Source organism: Neofelis nebulosa, chromosome 11 (assembly GCF_028018385.1).
Source record: "Neofelis nebulosa isolate mNeoNeb1 chromosome 11, mNeoNeb1.pri, whole genome shotgun sequence".
In the NCBI taxonomy this organism is placed as follows: domain Eukaryota; kingdom Metazoa; phylum Chordata; class Mammalia; order Carnivora; family Felidae; genus Neofelis; species Neofelis nebulosa.
Genome location: NC_080792.1, coordinates 317,341 through 338,605, shown reverse-complemented (window position 1 = coordinate 338,605; position 21,265 = coordinate 317,341). Strand labels below are relative to the sequence as shown.

Here is a 21,265-nt window from a genome sequence, read left to right as displayed (position 1 = left end):
CCACAAAGTAAAACCTCACTCCTCCCCAAGCCCCTCCCTCCAGCCCCTGGAAACCACCAATCTGCTCTCTGTTTCTGGGGATTTACCTTTTCTGGCTCTTTCCTATGAACGGAATCATACAACATGTGACCTTTGGTATGTGGCTTCTCGCATGGGGGTCATGTGACCGCTGAAACCTGCGGGAGCAGGAGGCTGTCGGTCTGCCGCCCGCCCGCCCCCCGCTGCCCAGGGAAGCCCGGCTCCAGCCCCCTGAGAGCCTCCCTCCTACTTGCCTTCCTGGGTGGGCTCCAGAAAAGCTTCAGGCAGCTTTAGTTTTCTGTTTTTATCCACACGCCTTAAAGTATTTTAAATCCTATGATCTTGGTCTGAGCAGTGACAAAAAGTAGCACAATTCTTACGTTTGCAAAACCATTCAGGAAAGGAAAATAAATTGAACTGAAGAGAATATTTTAATACAAATGCACATCGACTGGCTACCAAGTCCCTGAGACTCTTCCTTCTTACAGGTTTCTCTCCCTCCCTCCCACTCGGTGTGCTAGAGCCGTTCCTGGGGTCCCCGTGCTCTGCCTGGAACTGGCACCCCAGCCTCCTGGGAGCTGAACACGTGCCCTCCGGCCCCAGCCTGTGTGATTGCTTCCTTGGCTCTCCTCACTAAGACTGTGACTTGATGAATTGTTCATCTGAAAGAAAAGAACTGTTTTCCTCAGGTTTGGGGTTTTGTTCCCAAGACACTTGTGGCCCACGGACAGGGAGGAGGTACTTAAGGGGAGAGGGACTGATGGCCAAGAGCCAGGCCAAAGCTCCAGAGTTTCCACCTAAAGAGACTGATGGGAAGACACTGGTTTTTCTTTCTTAAGCTTATTTATTTTGAGAGATACAGAGAGTAAGCAAGGGGGGAGCAGAAAGAGAAGGAGAGAGAGAGAGAGAGAGAGAGAGAGAGAGAGAGAGAGAATATCCCGAGCAGGCTCCACGCTGTCAGAGCAGAGCCCAATGCAGGGCTCAAACCCACGAAACTCCGAGATCATGACCTGAACCGAAACCAAGAGTTGGACGCTTAACCGACTAAGTCTCCAGGTGCTTCGACTAAGCCCCCAGGCACCCCGAGATGCTGAGTTTCCTGACCACCGTGTCACCGTGTTTGATCCACAGAAACAGCAGAACTGATTTTATTTCTACTCTGCACAGAATGCAACTTTTTAGGGGCGCCTGGGTGGCTCAGCCGGTTAAGCGTCCGACTTCAGCCCAGGTCATGATCTCACGGTTCGTGGGTTCAGGCCCCGCATCCAGCTCCGTGCTGACAGCTGAGGGTCTGAAGCCTGCTTCGGATTCTGTGTCTCCCTCTCTCTCTGCCCCGCCCCCACTCACGCTCTGTCTCTCTCTCTCAAAAATAAATAAACATTACAAAAAAAAGAAGAGTGCTACTTTTTTACTGTATTCTCCTCGGGGTGGCTTTTGAGAGGAGACTGCAGCCACACTGGTGGTGCCCAGTCCAGAATAAAAACCAGACACAAGGCTGGTCAAGGTGCGAAATGAGGAAGCCTTCGTCGGGGCCATTTGGAATTATGTATCACACTCTTTTTAAGGTGCTTATAACCTTGGAGAGGATTCTGGGAAGACGGCAGAGCAGGGGCCCCGGGAATCTCTCCCCCCCAGATGACAACAGCAGGGGCGGAACCTGTGTGATGGGACTGCTTTGGAACTGTGGACTCTGCCCGAGGCCTGCCACGTGTCCGGGAGAAGTCGTCAATTTTGGTCCACTCCAGCTCGCAGCACAGCAGCACCTGCCCGTCCCGCGCCCCAGCCACGTGGCAGGCAGCCGGGCACGTGTTTCTGGAGCAGCCCGCAGAAGCCAGGTGGACGAAAAGGACCCCGTCCCCCAAACGCCAGGAGGCCATGCTCTGACCACACAGGTGCGGACTCAGAGGCTGGCGGCCATTGCTGTCACCCCTCCGGCTCCAGCTCGAGTGACTTCAAGGGGATAAGTGCCCTCTTATCCCCCTTTTGTTTTCCACTTTTCCCCTTTCGGGAGCCACACGTTAAAGACTAGGACATTGAAAAACAGCTGCCTATTTGGGGGAAATTAGGAAGTGACGGCACATGTCCAAGGAAAGGCTCAGAAAAGGCCGAGGAAGACATTAAATGGACACCTCAGGCTGACCCCCGGCACAGAGCCTGCAACCATGAAAAGAGCGACGACAACAAAACAGCAAACCCTGGGGAAGGGGGAGAATCTGATTTCCAGAGTAACCGCATCATGAGATTCGAATGTCCAGCGCTCAGCAAATCACAAGGCACACAAAGAAACAGGGGACTTTGGCCCATTGAAAGGAAAAAGATAATTCAACAGAATCTGTCCCTAAAAAGGACCCGGTGTCAGATCTACTGGAGAGACTTTCAAGCAACTGTCTTAAAGATGCTCAAAGATGGGGCACCTGGGTGGCTCAGTCGGTTAAGCGTCCGACTTCGGCTCAGGTCACGATCTCGCGGTCCGTGAGTTCGAGCCCCGCGTCAGGCTCTGGGCTGATGGCTCGGAGCCTGGAGCCTGTTTCCGATTCTGTGTCTCCCTCTCTCTGACCCTCCCCTGTTCATGCTCTGTCTCTCTCTGTCTCAAAAATAAATAAACATTAAAAAAAATTAAAAAAAAAAAAAAAAGATGCTCAAAGAGCTGGAGAGTGACAAAGTCAAGAAGACAGTGTGTGAACTACCGACAAGAAAGAAAACCTAAGACCAAAAGAAATTCTGGAGCTGAAATTAGAGCAACTGAAATGAAAAATGCACCAGATAAATCGGAGGCGGATTTGAGCACGCAAAGGAAACAATATTTCGAAAATCTGTCCTGTTTCAAATTGTAGACAACTCACAGTGGCTCATTAGTCTGTATCCAAATCAGAGACAGTGAAGGTCTTTTTGCTTGGGGGGGGGGGGGGGCAGGGGCAGGGCTTAAACTCAATTCCTTCTCTCCTGTTTCCCCAGGTCTTTGCTCACTCACAGCTTTCGCACGCTTGGTCACACACTGAAACCCTGGAGGCTTTACAGCCACCCCAGGGGCACCCGGGGGCTTAGTCTGTTAAGCATCGACTCTTGGTTTCCACCCAGGTCATGATCTCAACGTTGTGGGATGGAGCCCCGTGTCAGGCTCTGGGCTGACGGTGCGGAGCCTGCTTAGGACTCTCTCTCTCCCTCTCTCTCTGCCCCTCCCCTGCTCACGCGCGTGCTCGATCTCTCTCTCAAAAAAAACCAAAAAACAAAAAACATTTAAAGCCACCCCAGAGCACTGACAAATAGGATAGTGCTGAGTCTGGTCACCGTGGAGCCAGGTTTGAGAGCCACTCTTTTCAAATTCACACCCAGTGCAGGAAGTCCTCATGGCTTAGGAGAATTGCTTCCAGGAGAGGACACTTAAACAAAGGGGGCCAGATGGCACGGTAAATAATTAGTGGATTACAAAATAGTGGATAATGTTGCATTAAAACCTGAAAAAGTTATGAAACTAAAATAATTATAAACATTATTCAAGATTAGGAAAATGTTGCCACTATTTTCGAATAAAAAGCAAGAAACCTTCTACTCAAATCTGTGTATCCAAATCTGTACCCCAAAAGAACCCCTCTTCTAACAGATTTTGTAAATGAGAATCTGCAAACGTATCAAAGGTAGAGACTGGAGCCTGGGAGCCCATATCCCGCATTCTGCATCGGTACCTATACAAGAGCCCTTTTAACGAGCATGAGACAAAGACGAAAGAGAGCACTCTGACCTGTCCTGACACAGCAGCTGCAGGCGCCTGGGTCCGCAGCGTGCACAGGTGAGGCCCTGCGGCGAAGGCCCCACACGGAGCCGGGGGCACCTGAGCCCTCCCTGGCGTTGACGCTTTGGGCACAGAACTGCCTCTCACATTTGGTCAGACAGTGACGCTCTCATCCCTCAAAATGTGAGTTTCCAACTGAGATAAAGCTTTGCTTCTTTTTTAGCTTGTGCTCTGGTGGCCCACGTCCTTGGTTTCATAAATATGTTCTGCTGCCTCTTTTCTTTTCCGATCCATCTAGCCTTGGACCAGCGAGACGTCACCCACAGCATCTGATGTCTGCATTTTCCTGGCACACTTCAGTGCTCTCATGTTGTGGATGCCCCACCTCAGCTACATTAGAGGATTCTTCTCCCCAAACCTAGTTCCTTAAATGTAATATTCCTAAGGTGGGTTTCTATTAAGTGATGCTTGCTTCCATATTAATGAATTTGTCTCACATGGATGCAGGATTAAGACTTTGCTCCCTAACTAACCGGTATAGGTGAACACCACCCAGGTGCTAGATGTAGAAGGACAGATCCTATATCTCCGGCGGGAGGGGGGTGGTTCTCAGAGACTTTCCGAGTAGGTTCTCACTGGACGAGAGAGATTACACTTCAGAAACATAAAACGTGTTTTTAAAAACACAAAGGCGAAAGAGAATCACAGGTTTCCCAGGTCCTGCAATTCTTTTTTTTTTTTTTTTTTTTAAGTTGAAACTGTATGTTTTTTTGTTTGTTCATTTTGGTCCTGGAATTGTTAGCCTAGAGTTTGAAGCTGGAAAAAATGTACTTTAAACAACTTTTTTTTTATTAAACTTTTTTTGAGAGAGAGAGCAGGGGAGGGGCAGAGAGAGAGTGAGAGAGAGAGCTCGCATACAAGCAGGGGAGGGGCAGAGAGAGAGAGAGAGAGAGAGAGAATCCCACGCAGGCTCTACAATCAGCACAAAGCCGATGCAGGGCTCGATCCCATGACACTGAGATCATGATCTAAGCTGAAATCAAAAGTCAGATGCTGGGCTGCCTGAGTGGCTCAATTGGTTAAGCAGCCGACCTTGGCTCAGGTCATGATCTCGTGGTCTGGGAGTTTGAGCCCCGCATCGGGCTCTGTGCTGACAGCTCAGAGCCTGGAGCCTGTTTCAGATTCTGTGTCTCCCTCTCTCTGACCCTCCCCTGTTCATGCTCTGTCTCTCTCTGTCTCAAAAATAAATAAGCGTTAAAAAATTTTTTTTTAAAAAGTCAGATGCTTAACCCACTGAGCCCCCAGGCATCCCCCCACACCCCGTTTTCACTTTTGGGGGCATATGCCCAGAAGTGGAGTCGCTGATTCATATGGTGATTCTATTTGTAATTTTTTGAGGACCCGCTGCCTCACCGTCCACAACAACTGCTCCATTTTAAGTTCTGGCCAGCAATACACCCGAGTTCCAGTCTCTCCACAGCCTCACCCACACCTGTTGTTTCTGTGTTTCTGAGAATAACCATCATCATTAATGTGAAAGCGTATCTCACTGTGGTTTGGATTTGCATGTCGCTGGTGACCAGTGATGTTGAGTATCCTTTCATGTGCTTGTTGGCCACTTGTACGTCTTCTTTGGAGAGATGTCTGTTCAAGTCCTTTGCCCATTTTTAATCAGGTTGTTTATTTTTTGTTGTTGTTGAGTTTTAGGAATTCTCTATATATTCTGGTATCAATTCCTTATCTGATATATGACTTGGAAATATTTTCGCCCATTCTGAAGGTTGCCTTTTCATTCTGTTGATAGTATCCTTTGATGGACTTTCTCGGTGCTATACCCCACTCCTGGCCCTGTACTATATTCTCAAACAACTTAGTGAAGTTTAGGGCCCCATGTGTGAAGTGGCAAGGCAATAACATTTGCCTTGCATGTGTTATTGTGGAGATGAACGAGAAAGTGGAAATAAAAAGTATTAGCCCCTCTTCCAGAAACAGCATTTGGGTATTCCCCTTTCTGTAACACTTTTCCTACCCTTCCCAGTCAGCTGACACACCTCGTCTGTCTCCCAGTTCTGTACCCCTAGCGTACCTGGGAACTTGGAAGTGCTTGCAACCCCAAACGCGGGACTAAGCCTTTCTTTTCCTCTCCCCTAAAGTCATCGAGCTCACTTTCACTCTGGCCCAACACTATCAAGCATCATGGGTGTGCAAAGGTATTACATGATGTGCTTGTCCAAATGCAGATTCTTGGGGTGGCTCAGTCGGTTGAACATCCGACTCTTGATTTTGCCTCAGGCCATGATCCCAGGGTCATGGGATTGAGCCCTACAACAGGCTGCTCAAGATTCTCTCTCCCTCTGCCCCCCTCACCTGAACATGGGTTCCCTCTTTCTCTCTCTGTCTCAAACTGAAAAAAAAAAAGTAGATTCTTGGGCTCAGGAAGGCCACCGGGCGACGTGGATGCTGTGGCTTGAGAACCACGCTAGGATGTGCGGTTTTAACCACCCAGGCCCTGAACATCCCACCTCCGGTGACTTCTGCCTCTGTTCCAGGACAACCACCTATTTCCATGACCACATCAAGGTCTTTGCCACCTGCTCCCCTAACAGCTGGACTTCTAGAATCTTCCTACATACCTTACAGGTTCTCTTTCTTGGTGACGGCATGAGCCCTCACATCACCCTGCCTCTGCTTTCTTACCATTCCCGACTGAGCGAGGGAACTGGGTCTGAGCCCCCTTCCTTCTTAGGGAGCCCCCAGGCCTCAGATTCTGGTGGGAGTTTCAGAGGCTCCGTCCCCTCAAGGGCGGTGCTGGGCCAGCTCTACCAGAAGTACCTGGAGAGAACCCCACAGCCCACCCGGACCTCCAGCCACCCTCCGAGCTGGGGGCCTGTCTTTGTTTGCTCAGGCTCGTGTCCCAGTGGCCTGCTGGGCGCAGCAGGTTCTGCTTGCCTTGGTCGAGCTGTTCTGGAAGCTTGGGCTGAAGACCACTCAAGGCCAGGCTGGGCAGCCTCACAGAGGCTCCTTGGAGGAGAGAAACACAGGCAGAAGAGAGGCCCGTGGCCTCAGAGACGAGAGCCCCTGCTCTTGTGTGTGTCTAGTCCCAGGCTCCCGTGGGCCAGGCCGTGCTCCCTGCCTGCTGTCTACTGTCTGTAATTAAAAGCAAGGAAGGCAGAGCCTGCGTGGGGTGTGAGCGTGCGCAGTAACGCGGACCCACGGCTAGGACCAGCCGTCAGCGCCGGGAGTCCTCCCGGGAATCCGTGCTTCCCAGGGTGCTCCCAAGGCCCACCCCAGCCTAGCTCTGCACAGAACGTCAGAAGTGTCCAGCACCACGCAGCCCTGCCCTGTGTGAAGGAGCGTCTGGGGAGCCGTTTGCTTCCACAAGGGAACCTGCCCTTGCAGACAAGGTGGGTCCTGTCGTGAGAGAATCCGGGCTGGGCCCTCTCGTCCAGCAGGTTTTCCCTGAGTCCTTAGTGGCTGAGGGAGAACCCGGAGATCACCCAGCATGAGGCCTCTCCACCTCCACATCCTTCAAAGAGAAACCAGAAGCCGTAGGACAGGATTCCTCACCTGGGAACCATCCTTGGAGAGGAGGCTGAAGCTCAGGGCTTAGCCAGTGCGCCTCCTGCCACCCCCCTCTCCCTGGGCCAAGGTCCCTACTGCAAGGCTTCCTCCTCAGTCCCTGAAAGATCCTTAGAAAGACACGAAAAGTGGCAACACAGCCATGCTTTAAAAAAGCTATTAAGTTTATTTATTTTGAGAGAGAGAGAGAGAGAACGCGCACACCCGTGTTTAAGTGGGGGAAGGGGCAGAGAGAGGGAGAGGGAGAGCATCCCTGCTGGGGACCCTCAGCACCGCAGAGCCAGACGTGGCTCCAACCCACAAACCGTGAGGTCACACCTGAGCCGGACGTTTAACCGACTGAGCCACAGGCACCCTTAAAAAGGTATTTTAACAGCTTTATTGAGATATAATTCACATACCACAAATCCGCCCTTTAAAGCATACAATTCAGTGATTTTTACTTTATTCACAGGGTCATGCACCCATCGTCATAACCTAATTTTTGACTATTTTGCCCCCCCCAAAGAAACCCCTTAACTGTTGAGCAGTCTCTCCCTATACCCTTCCTCCCACAACACCCAGCAACCACCACCCTGCTTTCCTCCTCTATGGATTCGCCAATTCTGGACATTTCATGTAACTGGAAGCCAGTCACAATATGTGGAGTTTTGTGACTGGCTTCCCTCTCTTAGCATGAAGTTCCCAAGTTCACCCACGTCATAGCGCCCCTCAGTGCTTCCTTCCTTCCTTATGGCTGAGTAACGTTCCACCGGATGGATGGACCACATTTTCTTTGCATTTGTCTATTGGTGGCCTCCTGGGCTGTTTCCACCCCTTAGCTATTGTTAACGGTGCTGCCGTGAACATCTGTGTCACATGTATGCTGTCACTTCTCTCGTGTCTATGTCCGGAGGTAGAACTAAGGCTATATGGCGACTTTATGTGTAGCTTTCCGTGGAGTTGCCAGAAGGTTCTCCATACTGGCTGGGCCATGTTACATCCCACCAGCAGTGTGTAAGAGCTCTAACTTTGCCACACCCTTGCCAACACTCTCATTGTCTGTCTTTTGATTCTAGCCATCATAGTGGGTGTGAGGTAGGATCTCATTGTGGTTTTGATGTGCATTCTCCTGATGAGGCTGGGCCCTGGGACACGGGGGTGACCCAGACAGACACAGCCCCGCCCCACAGAGCTCTGAGTCCAGAAGGGTACAGACACGTAACCAAAACAGGTACCTGCTAAAAAACAGGGTCCTGGGGGTCACCAGGAAGTGACCCACGAGCCACAATCCAGACAGGCCTGAAGGGTGCCAGGAGAGAAATGGGTTATGAGACCTTCCTTCCAGGGCTTCAGTAAAATCAGAACAGGACGCAAGTGTTGGCGGTGTGCCAGGACTTGGTCACGTCCTTAGGTGTAAAGTTGACCGTAGAAATGGCGGAGATTTAAAGAGCTGGCTGTCTGGTGGGTGGGTGGTTATGGGCCCAGGACGGGGGTGCACAAGAGGCCACGTGCAGGCTGCAGCTAAGTCACCCAGGGTCTCCGTGATCTCACTAGAGAAGTGACCACATTGCATAAAAACGGAGGAAACCTAAAGGCAGAAGGCAGGACAATGGGTGCCAGGGGCCGGGGAGGGGCTGTGCAGGTGCGCGCTGGTGACACAACCCCTGCCCCTGCACCCTGCACATGGTTACGGGCTAAGATGGTTAATGTCAGGGGCGCTTGGGGGGCTCAGTTGGTGAAGCGTCAGACTCGATTTCAGCTCAGGTCATGATCTCACGCGGTTTGTGGGTTTGGCCCCTCGTGGGGCTCTGTTGACAGAGGGGAGTCTGCTGGGGATTCTCTCTCTTCCCCTCCCCTGCTCGCACTCTCTCTCTCAAAGTAAAAAATTAAAAGATGGTAAATTTTATACTGTGTATACTTTGTCATAAGAGTAAAAAGACGATGCTCACTCTCTAGCTACCCTCTTCCGTCTCTGACGCAATGAAAACAAAGCAAACCAGTCCTGCGCAGGGGAAGCCGTCAAACTGGACGAGCTACCTTTTCCCTGCACAGGGTCTCCCCTCCCTCCCCCGGGGGTGGGGGCTGACTGCCGGGCTGGAGCGGCCACCTCCCCAAGCCCTCACCTCCCCGGGCCTCCTCCCAGGACCTGACGCCGGTGCCCAGGGTGCCCGGCGCGGACAGCCACGCCCTGTCCAGGGATTCCCTTCTGGGCCCTTTTCCAGCGTCCGGGGGGTCAGGAGTACGAACATCCAGGCTCTTCCAGTATTTGCCTCCGAAGCCTGAGCATCTCTGCAGCCGCCGCCGTCATCGCTGCAGGGATCTGTGTGGGTGAGGTGCGGCCCGGCCCATCCGCCACAGCCACCTTCCCCCCCCCCCCGCCCCCCCCCCCCCCGTCCCACCTGGACCACCTGCCACCCCCCACCCACCTGGACCACCTGCCACCCCCCACCCACCTGGACCACCTGCCCCCACCCAGACCCACCTGGACCACCTGCCCCCCTCCCCCCCACGACCCACCTGGACCACCTGCCCCCCTCCCCCCCACGACCCACCTGGACCACAGGGACGCCGACCCACCTGGACCACCCGGATCATCCGACATGGACGCGCGGAGCCCCAAAGCCCGGGGCGGGGACGCGCTGCGGGACGCGGTGAGTGGGGGCCCCCCTCCCCTCTTCCGCGTCCCTCCTCACCCTCCTCACCGTCTGGGCGCCGCACCTCCTCCCGGACTGTGCGTCCCCCACCCCGCCATGGGGCGCAAACCCTTCGCGGGGGGGGGGGGGGGGGGGAGGGGGGCTCCCGCTTCCGGTTCGCCGGGAGGAGCTCCCGGAGCAGGAGCGCCAGGCTGCGGGTCAGGAAGCGACTTCAAACGCTAGTCTGTCTTCTTGAAAAGAATTTGTTAGACGTTATATATACTTGAGGCTACATTTTCTTGACAAAAGTGAAACAGAAACACCAAACCGTCTGAAGGGAAACTGCTCCCGATAGAAGCCGCAGCACCTTCATACGCACGTGCGGGTTGCACACTGATACCCATCTCTGTATTCTCATCTCCAAAATGGGGACAGAGACAGGTGCGGGGAGGCAATTATCCCTGGTTCCAGATTTCACTTGGTAAGCCACAAGGAGGCAATATGCAAATATGGCTTGCCGTCACCAACAATACCGATACTCGCCTATGGCCTGGTCAACAAATCCTGCCATCCCACCCCAGCTGGTAACTACCCCAGAGTGCAGGGGAGACGCGAGGCCCACGTGTGCTCTGGATGGCTGGTTCAGCTCTGCTCAGGAATTCTTTGGGGGACTCAAGGTTATTAAGGCATTCTCCTATACTTTCTCTTGGACATTTGATAGTTTCAGCGCTTACATTCAGGTGTATGATGATTTGGAGTTAATTTCGGGGTATGGTGTGAAGCACCTCTGCTTAGTTAGTTAGTTATGTATTTGGCTCTCATTGTCCCAGCACTGTTTTCAGAAGATTTTCCTTCGCCTTTGAATAGAAAGCTCTGGACACCTTGTCCAAAATCTAACTAACTAACTAACTAACTAACTATATATTTATATGGAGGTTCTATTCCATGATGCTAAAATGCCCTACATCAAGAGTAAATATTATATTCAATTGTCTTATGGTTCATTTTTTTTCAGGCAGAAAACCTATTTCAGGAACTTCAAGAACATTTTCAAGCTCTAACTGCAACTCTGAACCTCAGAAATATCCTTTCTACCTTATAACAAATACTATACAATGCTTTTGAACTGCAATATTATCAAGGAATATCTTTTGTCTGCTATTAGTGGATAATTGTTGACCTACGATGTCCTGGTGTTTACATTGTGCCTTTCCATGATACCCTGGTGTATTAACTACCACTCACAGGTAATTACTTCCTGCTTGGCCAGCCATACAGGGCATTTTGTATGAGAGCAACACGATACAAGGACGCAAGCGCAATACTACCCAGTGGGGCTTTCTGAGCCTACAGACTACTAAATCTGAGTAGTCTGCTGAATAACATCTGTGCACTTCCACGGAATCAGAAACTTGCAAACATCACATGGAATGTCTTCAACCGAGGATACTATGTATGGCTCTCCTGACCTTTGTTTTGTTTGGTTTTGCAACTTCAGCAGCTGTTTTAAGACATGAATTCAAACAGAATTAGAGTAAAATGTTTGTTTCCAGTTTGAGCAAATCCAGATAAGCTGTAATATCGGTCCTAAGACTTAGAGCGCTAGAGCTCACTTTACTAATTGAATTCATTCCATAGAAATTGCTTAAAAAAAGGGGCGCCTGGGTGGCTCAGTCGGTTCAGCATCCGCTTGCGGCTCAGGTCATGATCTCACGTCTGTAGGTTCAAGCCCCCTGTGGGGCTCTGTGCTGACACGTCAGAGCCTGGAGCCTGCCTCGGATTCAGTATCTCCCTCTCTCTCTCTCAAAAATAAACATTTTAAAAAATTAAAAAAGAAAAAAGAACTGAGCTTACAATTCAAAGGTTAAAGACACGCTCCAAAAACCTCAGGGGAATAGTTAATTTGCACTGACCTTAAGGTGTTAGTACGCGTAGTCTTTGAGTCCCTCGTTTTAAGTGTTGCACTGCCGGGGCATTTTATCGATAGGCTCGATGAGTAGCTGCAATCTGAAGGATCTCTCAGGACTTTCTGGCTGGTGCTCTGTGCCCTGTGTAAAATTCTCCTTAACATTGTACTGGAAGAAATGGGAAATCGCATCGAAGATTTACAGAAGAATGTGAATGACTTAATGGTGCAAGCTGGGATTGAAAATTCTATTAAAGAACAAATGGTAAGGCCATTATTAGGAAACTAAATATGTTTGTCTTTTGCATATCTTTTGATTGCTTTCATCTTGAAAAATACAATCCCATATTTGTTCACTGTGGGGATTATTGCCTCTGTACTACGTGGAAAATCTTCAGGAATAATAAGACATTTACAAATGCTCTTTTCTAAATAGACTAAGAGAAACACTCCTTGTCATAGTTCCTTAAAAAGTGTACAGTTTATTTATTTAAAAAACTTTTTTTAATGTTTATCTATTCTTGAGAGATAGAGACAGAGCACAAGCAGGGGAAGGGCAAAGAAAGACACAGAACCTGAAGCAGGCTCCAGGCTCGGAGCCATCAGCACAGAGCCCAACGCAGGGCTCGAACCCACAGACTGCAAGATCATGACCTGAGCCGAAGTCGGACACCCAACTGACTGAGTCACCCAGACGCCCCAAAAAGTGTAGTTTAAATGACAAGCTCTACTATTTAAAAAATGGATGTTATTAAAGTGCTTTTCACAACCACCCCTCAAATTAGTCTTCTATCAAAACACAAATCATGATGAATTGGAGACTGGGGATTATAACGTAGTTTCTGTTTCAGACAATATATTTATATAACCATTTGAAGAAGACATATGGGCATTAAGCCCTCAACCCGTTTCTCAGTGGTTCAAGAGCCGTCCATCCCCCACAATTCAAACCTTTCCAGTGGAATGTTGCATTTAATCTTGAAGATGCAAGTAAATGCTTGGCTTCAGGTCTCAGACTGGATCTGTGTCCATGTGCTATATGTGGAGTTTCACAACTTCATTAAGATACTTATGTCTATTTTATTCTGATAGATAAGAATAATAGATTATTCTCATCGAACGATTAGGTGTCTTTGTTTCCCTTGTTTTACTGTCTCTTTTATAATTATCCTAAGTCAGCTGGCAAATTATCCCCACTTAATCCTGCTAAATCAGGGCCAGTTCACCTATCAGCGACTTACAAATACCTACATCTGGTATCCTGGTAACAAAGGTAATCGTAACCTGCATCCTGCTGCCACCATAAAACGCTGCAGAGGACGCTCTGTCTCTGAGGTGGAAGACATAGCTTCAATCAGGCTCCCTCGACGGGGCCCACCAGTCCTGAGGCGGGGCGAGCAAGCCCTCCCCCGCCCCCCTGCAGGACTGACTGTGTGAGAAGAGGAGAGCCTCAGGGCAGGAAGCCCTGTGCCCAGAAGAGATCTGGCACACTGCAGGCATGGGATGGCAGCCAGGTAACCAGGTCCCTAACCTCCATCACTCAGATCTAGCTGCTGTTTTCAATTTGGTCAAAACCACTAAATATTAGGCACCAAGTTAAACGATCAAGTAGGTGTGGAAACCTCACTACGTGATGTGCACGCAGCCTGAGAGAAGGTCAGATCTCCAAGTGTGTTTAAAAGTGGTACTGCCAGGGCGCCTGGGTGGCTCAGTCGGTTAAGCAGCCGACTTCGGCTCAGGTCATGATCTCACGGTCCGTGAGTTCGAGCCCCGCGTCGGGCTCTGTGCTGACAGCTCAGAGCCTGGAGCCTGCTTCAGATTCTGTGTCTCCCTCTCTCTGACCCTCCCCCGTTCATGCTCTGTCTCTCTCTGTCTCAAAAATAAATAAACGTTGGGGCGCCTGGGTGGCGCAGTCGGTTAAGCATCCGACTTCAGCCAGGTCACGATCTCGCGGTCCGTGAGTTCGAGCCCCGCGTCAGGCTCTGGGCTGATGGCTCGGAGCCTGGAGCCTGTTTCCAATTCTGTGTCTCCCTCTCTCTCTGCCCCTCCCCCGTTCATGCTCTGTCTCTCTCTGTCCCAAAAATTAAAAAAAAAAAAAAAAAAAAAAAACGTTGAAAAAAAAAAATAAACGTTAAAAAAAATTTTTTTAAATAAAAAAATAAATAAATAAAAGTGGTACTGCCTTCTAAATGAAAAGACCTAAACAAACTGAGATGTTTGCACAAATCTGTACTTGTTGGTTGTGCTTGGTCGCACTAGGTCAGGGTTAACACAGGGCTGGCTTGTGCTGTAAATCTCAGGGGATTGTGCACACCCCTCAAACCTGTGTTCCAGTTGTGGGGAACCCAAGATGTTAAAAACTGCTGTTCTATATTCGATAGATCTGGTACTTTGTCAGTCTCCCATTAAATGACGTTGTAACACCTTTCCCGCAATTACTTAGGCACAGATAGGCAGTGAGTGTGTGGGTGGAAGGAGCAGGGCGCTTCCCTCTGGGGTACTGTGTGCTCAGTCACCGCGGTGGAATACTGATGCGGGAGTCACATTTCGGTAAGAGAACGCGCAGTTTATTCACCTGCAGTTGTGAATCCACACTGACTCCATCTGTCAAACATGAAAAATTTGTGGGGGCGCCTGGGTGGCTCAGTCGGTTAGGCGTCCGACTTCTACTCAGGTCACGATCTCACGGTCCATGAGTTCGAGCCCCGCGTCGGGCTCTGGGCTGATGGCTCCGAGCCTGGAGCCTGCTTCCGATTCTGTGTCTCCCTCTCTCTGCCCCTCCCCCGTTCATGCTCTGTCTCTCTCTGCCTCAAAAATAAATAAACGTTAAAAAAATTAAAAAAAAAAATTTGTGGTTTTCTATACACTCAATTTTTCCTATCCACAAAATGTTTTAATAATTAAGGGAAATTGGGGCACCTGGGTGGCTCAGTCAGTTGAGCCCCTGACTTCGGCTCAGGTCATGATCTCACAGTTTGTTAGTTTGAGCCCCATGCGGGTCTCTGTGCTGACAGCTCAGAGCCTGGAGCCTGCTTCGGATTCTGTGTCTCCCTCCCTCTCTGCCTCTCCCCTACTTGTGCTCTCTCTGTCTCTCTCTCTGTTTCTCTCTCTCAAAAATAAATAAACGTTAAAATTTTTTTTTTAAATTACAGGAAATTAAGGTATTTTATTGACAGCTTTGGATTCCAGGTTATTTAACTGTGCATTAATTGGTATATAAATCAACCATTACCTCTTTCAAATTTTTTCTTACAGACCTGAAGACTTGAAAATATGATAAAGTCAAAGTTGTACTTTTTGAATGACAATTTGCATAGTATGTGTTCTGGTTTTTACTATTTAATTTAAAAATTCATTTTAATGAAGTGAAAGATTAAAAGAACAGTGCAATAAGAACATAGTTTAGAAGGCGATTAACCACTTGACCAAGATGGTTCTAAAATGGCAGAACATCTTTCAACGCATACCTAGTATTTACAAGTCAGGGGAGGAAAGCATAAGCTATATCAGGTCAGCTTTTTTTCCTGAATTGTGTTCTAGATAGATCTTTTTAAAAAAAAATCATAAGCTGTTTTGTGATTGAGATTTCTTTTTCAATACCTGCATTCCAACTCAGCTTTTCCAGTCATATGGTTCTCTGTCTAGTCCAAACACATTCTGATAGCAGTGTTCTCCAAACCAAACAAAACCCAGGAAAACAGCCCGCCTCGTCCCAGGTCACCCTTGCCCACTCTGCTCCTAAGGAGGTGGTTACCAAGAAGAAGCACAAAGATCACAGTTCAGCTTATTTTGTAGGTTATATAGAGACGTTTTCAAATAATTATCCAATTTGCCTCTCTGAGCCAAAGTAAAGCAGAACAGGGTCGGTAATAGGCTCTCATTGTAAAAATAACATGATTCCTTCATATGAGATAAATTTTATTCTTCATACAAAAGTCAAAACCACCCATAATTCTACAATTTAAATTGAATTAGCCACTGTAAACATTTTTCTGTACATACAATTCTATATATGGTTGATGATGTTGTTTATAATCTCATATCCTGTTCTCTTCATATCATAAACATTTTTCCATCTGAAAATTTCACACACTTCTTATATATTTTTTTATGGCTGACTACTATTCTATCATATGGATGTAATAATTTAACCATTTCCTTGACTGTTCCTTGGACATTGACGATATTTCCCACCATCTTGCTACTATAAATAATGCTGTAAGGAACACTGTTACCATGAATTCTCTGCATGTTTCATTAGGGTCAAAAGTGTGACTGAAGACCGGGTACATTAGTCAAATGCATTTAAGAAATGAAGCATCGGGGCGCCTGGGTGGCGCAGTCGGTTAAGCGTCCGACTTCAGCCAGGTCACGATCTCGCGGTCCGTGAGTTCGAGCCCCGCGTCAGGCTCTGGGCCGATGGCTCGGAGCCTGGAGCCTGTTTCCGATTCTGTGTCTCCCTCTCTCTCTGCCCCTCCCCCATTCATGCTGTCTCTCTCTGTCCCAAAAAAATAAATAAAAAAAAAAAAAAAAAAAAAAAAAAAAAAAAAAAAAAAGAAATGAAGCATCATTTTATACTCCCAACAGTGGTGTATGTCTTTCCTTTTTTAATCCAAGTTTTAAAATGGCATCATTTAAATTCAGTATTCTGGGGTGCCTGGGTGGCTGTCGGTTAAGCGTCCGACTTCAGCTCAGGTCATGGTCTCACGGTTCGTGGGTTTGAGCCCCACGTCGGGCTCTGTGCTGACAGCTCAGAGCCTGGAGCCCGTTTCAGATTCTCTGTCTCCTTCTCTCTCTGCCCCTCCCCACTCGCGCTCTGTCTCCCTCTGTCTCAAAAATAAATAAACATTTAAAAAAATTTTTTAATTGAGTATTCTTGGGGACTTAAAATCATGATAGTTCTATTGGATTAGGTGAAAAATCTCAAAGCATTTTAGCTGCTATTATAATTTTAGCAGAAACTAAAGTAGATATTTGAATTGAAGTAAACCAAACAGATTTGAGTCCTCATTAATAACATAGATCACAATTCAAAATCCAGGATTTTTAAGAGATTAAAGTAGGTAGAAAAGAAAACTTCTATTAGTTATTCACTAAATAAAAACACTAGGGTCACCTGACTGGCTCAGTTGGTAAAGCGTGTGACTCTTGACCTCGAGGTTGTGAGTTCAAGCTCTACATTGGGCATGGAGCCTACTTAAAAAATAAAATAAAAACAGTAATACTGTCCAAAAAGTACTAACTTCTTTGTGGATCCTCTTTAACAGTCTGACATTAAACATCTCGATGATTCATTCAAACCTTTAGAGAGATTATTTGACATTTTAGAATATCATACCTGTTTCAACATGTTCCTAACATTTTTATAAAGGATTGCTATTCTCCAGCACCCTGTTACATATATTTAAAAGAAATCAAATGCTTCCATAAGGAAAAAGGGGGACGTAGCACATGGGTTTACACGTGCTTAACCATGCTTATTCCAATCTAAACTTGACTGATACGGAACTTCAGTAGCAACCAGTTTATTCATAGAATACTTAAGTGAAATGTTGCGAATTCAGTATCAAATGCTATATTCATATACTTGCAATTTAAAACTCATTTCACACAAAATTAAAAAAAATTTTTTTTTTCAACGTTTTTTATTTATTTTTGGGACAGAGAGAGACAGAGCATGAACGGGGGAGGGGCAGAGAGAGAGGGAGACACAGAATCGGAAACAGGCTCCAGGCTCCGAGCCATCAGCCCAGAGCCTGACGCGGGGCTCGAACTCACAGACCGCGAGATCGTGACCTGGCTGAAGTCGGACGCTTAACCGACTGCGCCACCCAGGCGCCCCTTCACACAAAATTTTTGAACTTATGAGAACACCAAGCTTAATAACAAAGGGCTAACTTTGTAAGGCAGCATTTCCGGATGCAATTGTCTGAAGGTTTAATTCTCACATTTAATTTCCTTTTTGTTTTTTAAAGTTTATTTATTTATTTTTGAGAGCGAGAAAGCACGAGTGGGGGAGGGGCAGAGAGGGAGGAAGAGAGACCATCCCAAGCAGGCTCTCTGCTGTCAGCACTGAGGTGGATTCAGGGCTCAAACACACAAACCATGGGATCATGACCTGAACCAAAGTCAGAAGCTGAACTCACCGAGCCACCCAGGCGCCCCTAATTTCCTTTCTTGACAACTATGGTCTCTTGCCTGACCTATCACCATAGACTTTTTTAAAATATATTTTTAAAATATTTATTTTTGAGAGATAGAGCAGAGTCGGGGAGGGGCAGAGAGAGGGAAACACAGAATCTGAAGCAGGCTCCAGGCTCTGAGCTGTCAGCACAGAGCCGGATGCGGGGCCTGACCCCACAAACTGTGAGATCATGACCTGAGCTGAAGTTGGACGCTTAACCGACTGAGCTACCCAGGCGCCCCTAAATATTTTTAAAAATGTTTATATTTGAGAGAGAGCACAGAAGGGGGGGAGAGAGAGGGACTCAGAGGATCTGAAAAAGGCTCTGTCTCTCTCAAAAATAAACATTAAAAAATTAAAAAAAAAAAGAAAAGAAACCTGGTGAGGCCACGAACACATCCTATATTTTAACTGAGCAGCTTGAGAAACGACATTTAGGGTGCAGATTTTAGAAATACCAGTGGTGTGGTTTTAGAGTAGTTGTAGCTTTGATTTTGTCAGTGCTCTGAGCAACTCCTCTCTCCTCTGCATAGGATCAGAAGTTAGAAAAAGGCAGTCTAGGGACCCACACGTAACAATCTACTGCAAACACACAAGGTTGCTGGTTGTTTTCATGTTTCGGATCTTTGTTTTGAATGTCTGAGGACTGTATGTAAATGACATCATACCATAGTATCCTGCGCCCAGCTTCTCCAGTCAGTAGTTTCAAATTCATCTATGTTGATGTATGTAGCTCTGCTTGAGTCACTAACTGCTGTGTAATAGCCTTCTGAATTGTTTTGCACTGGACTAATACTGTTTCCGAATTATACTGCAATAAACACTCTTACGTATCTCCTCTGTGTCAGTTTCCCTGGGGTACTTGATTACTTACTGGGTCCCTGAATATATTCGATACCTTCTAGGCTTGTTGCCTCTGTGTCAGCTGCCACGACTAATTCCTGGACTTTGCACAAAAACCATCCTGGGGAGGATGGGAAACAGAAATCATTCAGATTCAGAGAACCAAGGGTACTGGTATACTTTCTGCACTAGCTAATTTCAACTTGAATAAAACAACCTGGTGCAGTGATGAGGCACGTTTCGGTAGCCATGCAGATCTAGGTTTGAATTCATGCCCTGTGTAAGGAGTTGTAACTTCGGGCAACCTAAGCTTTAATTTCCTTCTCTACAAACTATCTACCTCGCAGGTGGTTTGCAAATGGTTTGCAAATCACTTAGCTCTGGGCAAGGTAAACAGTAGGTACATAATGATAAGATATAAACTTGGAATGAAGAGACCAAACTATTATAAATTCAACTATATTGCAGTCACAAAGCACTTCCAGTGAAAAAGATAGTTATGTGAATGAACTTATTACAACTTATAAATACAAGTTTACAGCAAGTACAGAGTAAGTTTACAAATGTGGAGTGTAATTTTTTTGCTTATTTTTTTGTTAATAGCAATAAAGTTTTATCAATAAGATATAATTCACGTTATACAATTCACCCAGTCAACACACACACTTCATTGGTTTTGGTATATTCACAGATGTGTACAACCATCACAGTTTCAGAACGCTTTCATCATCTCAAGAAGAAACCCCATTCCCATTAGCTACCACCGCACCCCTTCCCCTCCTCCTAGTCTCAAGCAACCACTAATCTACTTTCTGTCCCTACGCCTAGTCTGGATATTTCCTATGAATGGAATCACACGATACGTAGCGTCTAGCCTCTTTCCCTTACCCTGATGTTTTCAGGGTTCACCATGTTGTAGCCCACATCAGTAGTTACTTGTGACCAACTAATACTCCATTGCATGGCCGTGCCATATTTTGTCTATCCATTCTTCAGTTGATGGCCACACAAGTTGTTTCCCCATTTTGGCGGTCATGAGTAACGCTGCCACCAATGTTCTGTCCAAGGTCCTGTGTGGACACACGTGTTCGTTCTCTTGGGCATATAGGCAAGACTGATATTTCTGGGTCAAATGGTAATTCCCGATTTTATTGGGGAACTGTCAAACTGGTTTCCAAAGTGGCTGCAGCGTTCCACCTCTCCACCAGCAGTGCACGAGGGCTCCAACGCCTCCATGTCCTTGACCTTGAATCTACTCGTCCTTGACCACACATGTAGTAATCTGACCCTTTGAATCTACTCACAGCCATCCTAGTGGGCGTGAAGTGGCATCTCCTGGCTTTGATTTGCATTTCCTTGATGAGTAATGACAGCGAGCTCTTCCTAGGATTGTTGGCTGTTCTATCTTGGATACACGTCCAAAGTAGAATACTGTCTATTATGTCAGGTACTTGGGGTCGTGCTGATGTTCCCACTAGCCCCTCGTTTGATATGGGATCATACACCCTATTCTGCAAATGGGCGAGTTTAGGCTGGAGGAATGAAGCTGAGGATTTGCATTTGAGTTTTAAATCCATTTAAAGCACACCTCCTTTGTACTTGTGTTCCAACCACAGTCAATCTGGTCACAGCAGTGAGGGCCCAGCAGGCACCATCCAAAGACACTATTCCAAGACATGGGACAGCAGACACTACCACCCCCACACTCCAGAGACAACGGAGCTCCAGGAGGCCACTTGCCACAGTAAGCGGCAGAGCCTGGCGGTGAAACCAGACAGGGCTGCAGGGTGTGGCCCCGGCTCCCCACAAGATGTTCGTGGGAAGATCCTAACCACCCACCCATCAACATGCTGCTGGGGTGAGAGACACTCAACACTGTGATAAGGAAACCAGCTGTATGTACTGAAGAGCTGTGGTTTCTACAGAAAATACAGCCTACTTAAGTTCGTTAGATACGATGTTTGGAGGAATAAGAAACGACTTCTTGGGGCGCCTGGGTGGCTCAGTCGGTTGAGCGTCCGACTTCGGCTCAGGTCATGATCTCACGATCCACGAGTTCAAGCCCCGCGTCGAGCTCTGTGCTGACAGCTCAGAGCCTGGAGCCCGTTTCAGATTCTGTGTCTCCCTCTCTCTCTGCCCCTCCCCTGTTCATGCTCTGTCTCTCTCTGTCTCAAAAATAAATACAAACGTTAAAAAAAAAATTAAAAAAAAAAAAAGAAACGACTTCTTACTCTTTATGTTTAAAAGGAAAATAAGACTCATTATTTTATTGCACTGTTTTTACAGCCAGAAGACTAAAAAATACTTTTTCCCCCAAGTGTATATTCTTTCTGAACTCAAGCCTTTGGACTCTGTTGTGGGTTGAATTGTGATCCCCATAAATTCCTATG

General features: G+C 47.5%; 1 protein-coding gene across 1 annotated transcript; it reads left to right on the top strand.

Annotated features, from left to right (window-relative positions):
• Positions 1–9,827: 9,827 nt before the first annotated feature.
• HSBP1L1 (heat shock factor binding protein 1 like 1) lies at positions 9,828–21,037 on the top strand. Its single transcript, XM_058691737.1, has 4 exons — positions 9,828–9,960; positions 10,958–11,017; positions 12,012–12,113; positions 20,492–21,037. The coding sequence occupies exons 1-4, from the start codon at positions 9,910–9,912 to the stop codon at positions 20,510–20,512; spliced, it is 234 nt and encodes a 77-aa protein (XP_058547720.1). The 5' UTR covers positions 9,828–9,909; the 3' UTR covers positions 20,513–21,037.
• The last annotated feature ends 228 nt before the right edge of the window (positions 21,038–21,265 follow it).